General features: G+C 42.1%; 1 protein-coding gene across 1 annotated transcript; it reads right to left on the reverse strand.

Annotated features, from left to right (window-relative positions):
- Positions 1 to 679: 679 nt before the first annotated feature.
- LOC307234737 (sodium- and chloride-dependent GABA transporter 2-like) lies at positions 680 to 7,581 on the reverse strand (the record flags this gene model as incomplete). The annotated part of the gene is made up of 14 exons (XM_080006599.1): positions 680 to 790; positions 2,042 to 2,212; positions 2,351 to 2,451; positions 2,819 to 2,921; positions 3,354 to 3,491; positions 3,571 to 3,683; positions 4,318 to 4,442; positions 5,122 to 5,225; positions 5,325 to 5,459; positions 5,546 to 5,678; positions 5,812 to 5,899; positions 6,051 to 6,191; positions 7,225 to 7,359; positions 7,449 to 7,581. The coding sequence occupies 14 exons, from the start codon at positions 7,579 to 7,581 to the stop codon at positions 680 to 682; spliced, it is 1,731 nt and encodes a 576-aa protein (XP_079862725.1).
- Between the last annotated feature and the right edge of the window lie 3,116 nt (positions 7,582 to 10,697).

A 10,697-nucleotide genomic window follows, 5' to 3' on the forward strand; every position in this document is an offset into this window, starting at 1 on the left:
TTATTGTGCAACTGTGTATGTGTACAATTCTTTATATATATATATTTTGAGTGCTCTACATCTGAGAAACCGCACTGGAGCAAGGCCATTATCCAATAACTTTAATATTATGCTTTGTACAATGTTTGTGTTTTAATTTAAGAATTTGAAAATGTTATATCTTTTTATAAATGATGATCTTTAGTCGGCATATAATTCTTTTTCCACATTGAAAAATGAATTACAAATTCAAACACGGATGCAATTTATAATTTTGGGTTTTATTTTTGCACATGTTTACTGCATACACAGCTGATGATGTGATGTGAGCCATAGTGATCAATTTGAATGATATCATTTGTGTCCAGTTTCTTCTTAGGTTTTATTTATAATTATCTTGAATTTAATCGAAGATCGGTGGTTAGGAGTGAGGCATCAATCCCAAACTAACACCACAGTGATGGTTTTGTATTGTTTTGATCCTCAAGAGCCGTATAACTTAACAGGTTGTATATGACTTGAGTGTTTTGTACCAATTGGTGTCCATAGTTTGTGCAGCAAAGACTTCAACAAAGGAGACAAAAATAAGTGACCAATGTCTTTACTGAAAAAACAATTGACAATTTCATTTTTTGAGCAAACTTATATTCAGCATTGAAATTTCAAAAGATTTTATGTAAGCTGGATCTAGCCTCGATAATTAGCTGGTTGTTGACATTTCCAACTGCTCCCTCCCTTTGTCCTCCAGCGCAGTGGCTTCCGTCTGGCTCAGTGGCCGTTCAGCCTCCGGGTGACACAGCCGCTGCAAGCGCTACCACGGGAAAGAAGTACGTACAGCGCCTTGTCATATGGCTTAATTTTGAAGAAACCTGCTACTTTATTGGGGCTGAAAGAAAAAACCTTCACTCAAGTACTATACAGTTCAGCAATTTGTACAAAGGTCAACGCACAAGTTTAGCTCCAACAATTAGTAGAAACCATTAGGCCAACTAATCTGGACCATCAATACGATTAACTGAGCCAGTAAATGCATAAAGTATTTAAGGGGACCTATTGTGCAAAACTCACTTTTTCTGTGCTTGTGCACACACATTTGGGTCTCTGATGGGCCTACTAACACACAAACTGAAATAAGACAACTCAGTCAGTTTATCATGTGCTGCGTATTTCAGAAAAGATAAAACATGCCGTTCAGCTTCGCAGCCCTGATCTACATCATCCAGGGCTTCATTAGAATTAGCACTGCCCTCCATCTGAGTAACTAGACCCGCAACTAGAGCGCCACCGGAGGGACCAGACCTGCTAGCATCAAAGCTAAGTAAGCATACAACTGGATTGCTTATTTCTTTCCTCAAATTTGTTCAGAAACAGATTTTGGGGACTCATAAGGTGAAATCAGTGAAAGTTTACAGACTAAATTCAGCCAAACCTGGAGTAAAGCTCAAACCCCATTGGCTCACAGAGATAGGGGCCTCGCAGCCACTTTACATTTGAAGGTACACACACAGGCACAGCCTGTTTTGGAACAGGATGGTTTATAGGCATGTTAGAATGGCTCGAATGCATAATCTGAGTGGTATTGTTTGCACCCAAAAAAAACAAATACATGTTTTGAGGACCTCAGAGACCTATATTAACATGCATAAAAAGAAGCATAATAGGCCCACTTTAATGCACTTCTCACCAAAATACGGGATCCTGATTTCCAACAATTACTTTTGCTCATTATACTTGGGTGGAATAGGATATGAGGGATTTCACTTTTACCAACGTACTGTTTTCATAGGGTATTTTTACTTCTACTTAACTGTATGATGTGAGTCCTTTTTACATCATCTGCTTAATTCTGTTACGTGATTTGGTTTTGTGATTTGTGTTGGGAGTGTGTGATGTGGAGTGAGAAATTTCTAGTTTTCGAAACGTGTTCAGATTGTATAAGAATTAGAATACTGAAAATACTGAAATGAGTTCATGCGAGTAAATGTACATAGACAAAAACTAAAACTCTTTCCGCTTCCTTCAGATTCATAATTTTAAACTCCAGCAGAGAACTCCCGCCTACCTGACTGAGGGTTCCCGGACCAGTCCCCAGTTTGACCAGCGCCAACCCTGGTGTTAGTAATATGGAGGAGAGTGCCAGCAGCCAGCCCACCACATACGCCCAGGCCGGGTAAACATACCAGCGGTTGAACGTCAGGGGTGTGTACTGGACCAAAGAACATATAAAAGACACCTGGAGTGCATGAAAGAATGAAAACATTTGGTGTTTTAGTTTACATAGAGACAGTTCAATGTGTACATTGCATATATTTCACTTTATGTGCAACGTACACATATGTGTACATTGTGTGTAAAGAGATGAACTACTCACCAGCGAGACTAAGGGGGTGAGGTAGAGCCAGCAGATTTTAAAGAAGGCATTAGGCCGCACACCTGTCATGTCCTTTATGATCCCATACAGCCGCTCTGCCCCTTAAAACACAATGACCAAAAAGTGAGGATTAGAAATTGACACAGTTTGGCAGTTTAATGGAAGACAGATTAGGCCAAATCTTAGACTAAATCACACTTTTAATCTGGACTCACTGAAATGTCCTTTCTCAGTCATGATTTAAAGTAGTCTCAGACTTGCCCTAGAAAAATCTTATTTCCAGAAGGAAGATTCAAAATGAAGTCTTCAATCAAACCTGTTGATCAGTAGGGAGACAATAGGGAACATGTATAATCTGGACGAAAACCAGCACCAAGACCAGACAGAAGGAGCTGACCAGTCCATCATTACTTCCTCATGTAGATGTAATTAATCTTAAATTAAGCAATTGAAATACTGAATACCCACCAAATATCCAGGCGACTGCGATGGATTCAAACACGCAAAGGAATAGAATGCAGGCCCCGTTACAGGCATAGTAGTCCAACAGCTGGAAGATATACATCCCTCCCTGAACAACAGCAGGAGAAGGGTTACACTGGGTTACACTGTCAGAACAAGGGTTGTTATTTGACCCTCCATGTTTAATGTTATTGTTTGAATTGTTTTTAATTAACCACACTATGAAAGAGATTAGCTAATTTTACTTATTTGTGATCACGGTCCTTAGGTCTACATATCACCAAGATCACATTAAGATTGGAAAATATCGCCATCAATCCCTCCTGGAATGACGGTAACAAAGTGATGATGAACCATGAATACAACTCTAATGGATTTAACACATACTGCTGAGTCTTAAACCCTTTTCTGCAAGTATTTTGACCGTGCCCGATTGCCTATGTATCTGTTGTTCTCGATCTTACTCAGGATGAACATAATGCAGAAACTATGAATGGTAGTAATTGTACAAAAAAAAGTGGATAAATTCATAAACACTGGCCTCAGTCATCATGACGAGCTGGGATAGGAAACAGATGAGGCAGAACAGGAAGAGGGAGAATTCACGTCGCCCTGCTCTGCGAAGCACCGTGGGAAATAAATCAACGAGGGACGTCATCACCACCTCCATGGCGACAAACTAAATTAGACATGGACAAAAACATAAATTAGCGGTCTGTCTCAATGGCAAACTGACATAGAGAGGGATCCGTGCCTACCTGTGTGTCCAGACCCAACAGAATAATCATGACAAAGAAGCAGACAGCCCACAGCTGCGGCAGTGGCATCATGGCTATCGCCTGGGGATACGCGATGAATGCCAGGCCTGGACCTGAGAGAAACAATTAGAGAGATGGAGAAGTTAGGTAACATTTGGTATTTGGATGCATTTCACTTTGATAACCACCCTTCCATGACTCCTCTAACCTAAACACATGAAACCCATGCCTGCGCTTCATCATCTCCAACCTTATACCAACCATTTAACTGTAATGTAGCCTTCGATTGCTCATAAAATGTCTGCGATTCAGGGAGTCTTTTAACCATGACTCGATTAAAACAATGACTATAACAATGACTATTAACACTGTTGATACACACAAATTTATGCTAAGAGAAGTATTAGTATTGATTCAATAATAACTACATTTGTAGTCAGTTCATACTGAGTATTAAAATTGGACTATCCAACTAAAGTGTAACCAAAAGTAATTTTAATCATAATGTTATCTGACCATTTCCCCAATGATTTGGATTCCATAAACTTTAAAAACTGAATGACATCCAATATCTTAACCATGATGTAGCATATGCATGCCAGGTATGCCTGCAGCTTGCAGGTAATAATGTGTCTATCCCGTTGCCGATATGATACTCTGTAATGCATGTGGGTGTAGAGGATGGTACTACGGCAAACCAGGCTGCAACGTCATTTTCATCTTTATTGGCATGGAGGCCCACAGTACCTGACTCTGCCACTTGCTCAACAGGCATGTTCTGCTCCTGGGCCATGAATCCTAATACGGAGAAGACGGCAAACCCAGCCACCAAACTAGTGCCACTGTTTAACAAGCACAGCCACAGACAGTCTCTGTAATAAATCAATAAAAATATATATATTTAATGCCCCACTCTGAACAATGACCATGATAAAGTAGGTGTGGTAGACTCGGGGGAGTGGTCGAACAGGCTCTGGGAGGCGAGAGGAAGTCAGCATGGTCGACTGACGCTCCCCGCCTTGGTGCCAGCTGTGGCCAATTGAATGACTGGCCAATCATAACAGCTGGGAAGATTTCTTATATGTCTGGTTCGTCTTGCAGTGACGAGGTTGGCAGGGGCCGTGCAGGAGCGCTCTGAGATAGTCCCGGTCGAAGCCCATCCGTGAAAGTTCTATCTTCACTCTACGATCTGCAGTTAAATAGATAAAACTGAGCTGAATGAACTCGCCGTGCCAGCGCTTCAACACCGCTAAACGCCTTGTCACGCCTCCTTGGGGAGAACCTGGGTAGCCAATGCACTACAGTGGCCATTATAGCGCATTCGCCCTGGTTCTCCACCCTCAGAGCACTCCTGCACGGTCCCTGCCATCCTCCTCACTGCAAGACAAAAAATACATATCAGAAATCTTCCCAGCTGCTGTGATTGGCCAGTCATGGATTTGCTTCATTCTTTCTTTTTGAAATGCCTTACATCTTATCTGCTCAGACATTCAACTAAATTTGACAATTTTTTTCAAGCGATGCAGGTGACTTGATCAATACCCTTCCTACCTATAGCAGTTGTTGTGATAGGTGTTGTAGCTGCCTAGCACCGTCAAGGCACCCACCCCGATGCTGTATGAAAAGAAGATCTGGGCGCCGGCCTCCATCCACACCTGTTTTTCACAAAGCAACTCTGAGAGGTAAAGGTAAGGCTTTTCATCGAACTTAATGACTGATCCTGGCATGTAAACCCTGTTACACTTGTCTATTACCTGAGGGACTAAAAGGCGTGATGGTTCTGGGAGTAGATAGAATGTAATCCCGTTTACAGCACCAGGCAGAGTGAGGCCACGGATCAGCAAAATAACCAGCATGATGTAGGGGAAAGTTGCAGTGAAATACACCACCTGAAAATACAGATGTCCCTTATGAAAATAAACACACCAATGAAAAACTACAGGCCACTTTTACCAAAGACATTTTGGACAAATACCTTGCCTGTAGAGCGGACACCTTTCCAAATGCAAAAGTAACAGATCACCCACATTGCCATGGTGCAAAGCAACACTTCCCACCTGATGCTGCCCAAATGGTGAATGCCTGATGAAATAGACAGTACTCGTCGTCTATACAGGAACGAAAATATGGGCAAAAGAGCATTTTTTGGTAAACACTCCATTTTCATAGCAAAAACAAAATGGCATCAAATATTTCACTCATGTTTGCGGAGCTTCTATTTTGCGTTCCGCAAAGACATACTCCCAGAATTCTGTGGCAGCTGAAGTTGTGTTGGTCTGGTTGCTTCGTAAGATTGTGCCATTTAACGCTGAAAAGTCTAGGCAATTATCTGAGAGGAAGAAGTGTGTGTGACAGAGAGGGAGAGAGAAAGGTAATGTATAATATTCAGGTTTGTAAGCATTTTCCTTGAGTGGTGAATGGGCCCATGGTTCGTACATTAGTAGTGATTCAAGGTAAAGCAAATGAAACCTCCACCTTACCTGTGTTCCAGACATTGGTGCAGCTGGCCCAGGGGAGCTGGGAGCTGAAGGAGAAGACCAGGTAGAGCAGGGCCCATGCCAAGATCATAAGGTAACAAATACAGGTGTACAGCACGATCAGCTGGCCCCCATAACCTATACCTACAGGATGAGGTTTGGTACTTCAGTCGTTTAACTACCTGACTGATTTTACAACATCGGAAACATGGCTTCAACGTGAATAATTTGTCACAAATTGTCATTTTGGACATCCGTAATGATTCAAAGAACAAACCATCTGTAAAATCTTACTGCTTGACTGCCTAGGGATTTATTTGCTTTTATATACTCTTCTTCCTCCTCTTCTTGTTTCAAGAAATTACTTTTTTTAAGAACAGTTTTGGCCGGGAGTTTGTTTGATCATGGCTATGCGTACAACAAATTGGGAAATCATAACACTTATATCAATAATCCCCTGAAAGATCAGTGCAGAAATTTGTCGTTTTCACTTGTTAAAATACTTATTTTGTTTTCGTCTAGGGTCTATGTAACTACAAAATTGAATTGTTTTTGTTAATATCTGCTTTGTTTAACAGCAATCACCAGAGTGGTTGTTGGTTGGAATTACATATACAGAAATTTTTAAGGTGTTAACACGGTAGGGTTAGAGGGAGTGGGGAAAATTAGGTCGCCTTCACTTTAGTTTGCCTCTACGTAAGAAATATGCCGGAAAAAGCAGAATTCAAAGAAAAATATCCGCTCAAAATTCAAGAGGATTTCTTTACATTCCTTCCTTTACATGAATTATGAGAAATAATGTTTAGCAAAGGGCGATTTCAATATGACTTCAAAAAAAGGGGGCCTGTGTCTCAGTTGTCCCAAGGTCAATTTTAGAATGCATTTGGTGAAGAAAACGGTAGAAACCACTCGTTCTAGCTTCCTGTGCTTTACTCTGTTAGCAAATTTGGTAATACTTAGAATTGAAAATATTAAAAACACTGGGACTTGATAATTGGGGAGCAATTGCTTTTGCAAAAATATGCTTCCCATCATTCCCATGTAGTTTCGTCCATCATAGCAAGATTAGAATGATGAGTTCTTGCTGAATATATGGTCATATTGCAATTGTGACCAGATGCCTGCTTCACAGCTTGATGAGTGTCGCACAACTTCATTATACCTCAGCGTGAAGTACCTTCTGCCAGGGGACAGACCTTCCTCCAGCAGGTGATGCTACCCTCCTGGGTGTACTGGCCCATGGCGGTCTCCAACAGAAACAAAGGCACGCCGCATGTCAGCACAAACACCATGTACGGCACCAAGAAGGCACCTGGACGCACAGAGAAACACACCCATCAAACAGTGAACGTCGAGGTCTCCAATTCTTGTCCAAAGAAGTGGTCAGCGTGTTAGTCGTACCCCCTCCATTTTTGTAGCAGAGGTATGGAAACCTCCAGACATTTCCCAAGCCGATGACATTCCCAGCTACGGCCAGGAAGAACTCTCGCTTACTGGCCCAGTGTCCCCTCTCCAGCAACTTCACCTTTCCCATCTTGAGTTTCTCTGTCTGCTCTTGTTTTGCCCCCTTTGACCTGGTGTTCCTCTCTGATTGGAAAGTTACTTATCTTCTCAAACTGTATGACCAAAGGCAGTATTTATTGACTCACAGTTTGTGTTAGGCATTACCCCAACCAGTCTCAGCTGAGTGGCAGCGAAATCTTATCATTCTTCGAATTTAAAATGTCACTCAGACACTAGACATGTCTTTTAGAGTTAGGGGTGAGGTGCAGGGACATCAGGCACAAATGTTTTGTGCCCCAGATTGTGCCACAATTGGCAAGGATTCTGCTCTGTAGCCATCATCTTTCACTCATTATTTCCAGAAACTCGACCCGGACACTGTCTTGCTGAAACAAGACAGAAGATGGCGGATGCTAAACTTTCTCTCACACGGATTGCAAAACAGGTGAATGATTAGCTATTTGACCGGTTATGTAGAACGCACAGAAAAAGCCCACTCTGCTGGAATGGAGCCCACCCTGGTGAGATAGGCGGCATCCCGGGGGGTTGCGGTGGGGGGTGTCGAGAGGGAGCGATTGGGGCGCATTTTGTGCACCTTTCTCCCGCCACAACTGTATCAACGATGCGAATGCTAGTGATGCTTGCGCCACCGTTGGGATGCCCACAATGGGCAAGCCAAAACAGTGTGTTTTTATTTTAGATGTGGGTTATTATATTTTACATCTGCATATGGAACGAAAACCATGTGGAAAAGGGACACTTTCTCTGACTCTCTCACCGATCACCACCTCTCCATGCGTAATGCGCAGAAAATGATCTTAGGGTGTCTACGAGTCATGCCCTATTCCTCCACAACCGATCCCCACACTGTTTTTAATTGTTTTATTTGGAGGAATGGACCAAGGCTTTCTGGGCACCCGGAGATCCATATTTAATTCACACATATAAATATATATTTATGATTCCCCTTATTTGTAATTCCTTATTGAAATGTTATCTCCGTGCATTTTGTAAGCAAAATTATATTATTTTTCTAATTAAAAAATGCCACTCAGCCACTAGACATGTCTTTTAGAGTTAGAGGTGCGGTGCAGGGACATCCGGAACGAATGCTTTCTGCCCCAGATCTTCCCCCGGTTGTGACAGATTCTGTACTGCAGCCAATCATCTTTGACCCATTACACTTTCTGATTCCCATTATAAATAATTCCTCATTGAAATGTTATCCCTGTTCATTTTGTAAGCTTCTATCTGTTTTATCCTGTTATTGTAATGCACACTGACTGACAAAACAAAAAACGACTGCTCAGTTTGAAGAATCTCAGTCAACTGATGCGTTTTTGACTGATGATTCGACTTGTTGACTTTCACGGGGCAGCCCTAACTTATTTCCAGATAGGCTATGTATGGTTTTATGATGTGTTGCACTTGACAAAGGAAACATAAAATAATACATGAAAATTGAGTAGACAAACTTCAGATAGTTTTTTTTCCCCCCACATTTTGTTAATATTTGTCATATATTTAGAATGTACCTACTCTTTCAATGATTTTGCATGTTTTTGTTGACTCAAAAACATTGTAGATAATATAACACAAAATATATATTTGGCACAAACATTTCAAATAATTATATAAGTATACAGAAAATAATATATTGTGATATTAAACTTGGACATAATCCTTTATTTTTATGTCACATTTGAAATCATTGAATTATGATTGCAATGAAGCAGCTGAAACACAATAGGAGCAAACCACCACCTTACACTTATGTCAAACCACACACATACTACAGTCAAAGACACAGTTTTAGATATTAAACCTTGCATAGAAAACATCTTATCAAATTCTTGTTTGTAATTCTCCACAAGTCCTTGTAATTTTCTTGATTTTGTTATGAAGACACAACAAAATGGTTTTGGCCTTTGAGCTGCATTATTGTTCTTTTTCAAGAGCAAGAGTTTTGTTTGATGCGTTGTCCTGCGAGTCCACAGCCCTATGCAGCGGTGAGTCCACAGCACTATGGCAACTAATAGAACCAAAACTTGTCCTTCCTGTCCCTTTGGTTTCTGTGTTCCTGTCTCTTAGGCCCTCCTTCTGCCGTGGCTTGAATGGCAGTGCCTTATGTTACCAGCCCAATCTCACTAGCAGCCCAATCGCACTACCTTAATAGCGTCATACATTACCCACATGGGTTGAGACTCCCCTACCCACTCAGGCACATTCATCGGAAGGTCTCCTTTCTCTAATGTGGACTTCCGTGTTCACCCTGGTGCAGCTGAAGGGAGGCGAGGCCGGAGCACCCCCCTCCAAAACCACCAGAGAGACACTACAACTGGAGTTGGTGCACTGGGGAGTACAGGACCAATCTACACGTGTTGTGGTGCAAGCAGAGGACACATGTCAGGATCCTGGAAGAGGAAGTGAAGTCAGAGCCATTCACTAGGACAGAGTTTCTCAATGTGGTGTCCTCCAAGAGGTTCCAAGGGGGTCCCCAGTAATATGACTAGTTAATTTCAGCATTCTTTAATTTACAAGATGTTTGCGCTGTTCGACAATGTACAGTATTGGCTGCGTTGATCTTAGCCGCTGTTATCTCACCAACTCTAGTATAGATAGGTATGGAGGTTGGGACAACATAATATGTATGTGTATTATCTTAACAATAACAATATCTGATTGGGGTCCCAGAGACATTATTGAATTGAGTCTGATTCCTAATGCATATCAAATGACAACGTGTATAGGGACATCAATATGATATGAGCACCATGAGTATTGATAATACTATGAGTGTGGATGGGTGTTCTGGCCCAGGGTAAGGGAATTAGAGCGAGAGGAGGCAGGTGGGCTTGACTTGGCTCCTGAGGTCATAGTTGTGATAAGATAATGGTCAGGTAGGCCACAGCGTAGTTTGAATCAAGGGAGTCCAGGGCATGCACAGTGAGCGTGATGGTCCCTCCTGCCTTGGGGCTGGCAGGGGTGCGGAAGTCCACCTGCCTACCAGGGCTAGGAGGTACCCAAACACATGACACAGAGACAGGAGGCAGATGAAGGATGTTTATTAGCCCACACGGTGGAGCTGGCTGGGGGGACCCGGTCAGGTAGGGATGGAGCAGAGCTGGGCAGGGATGACGATGACCG

The sequence above is a fragment of the Zeus faber genome, assembly GCF_960531495.2.
Source record: "Zeus faber genome assembly, chromosome: 9".
Lineage (NCBI taxonomy): Eukaryota > Metazoa > Chordata > Actinopteri > Zeiformes > Zeidae > Zeus > Zeus faber.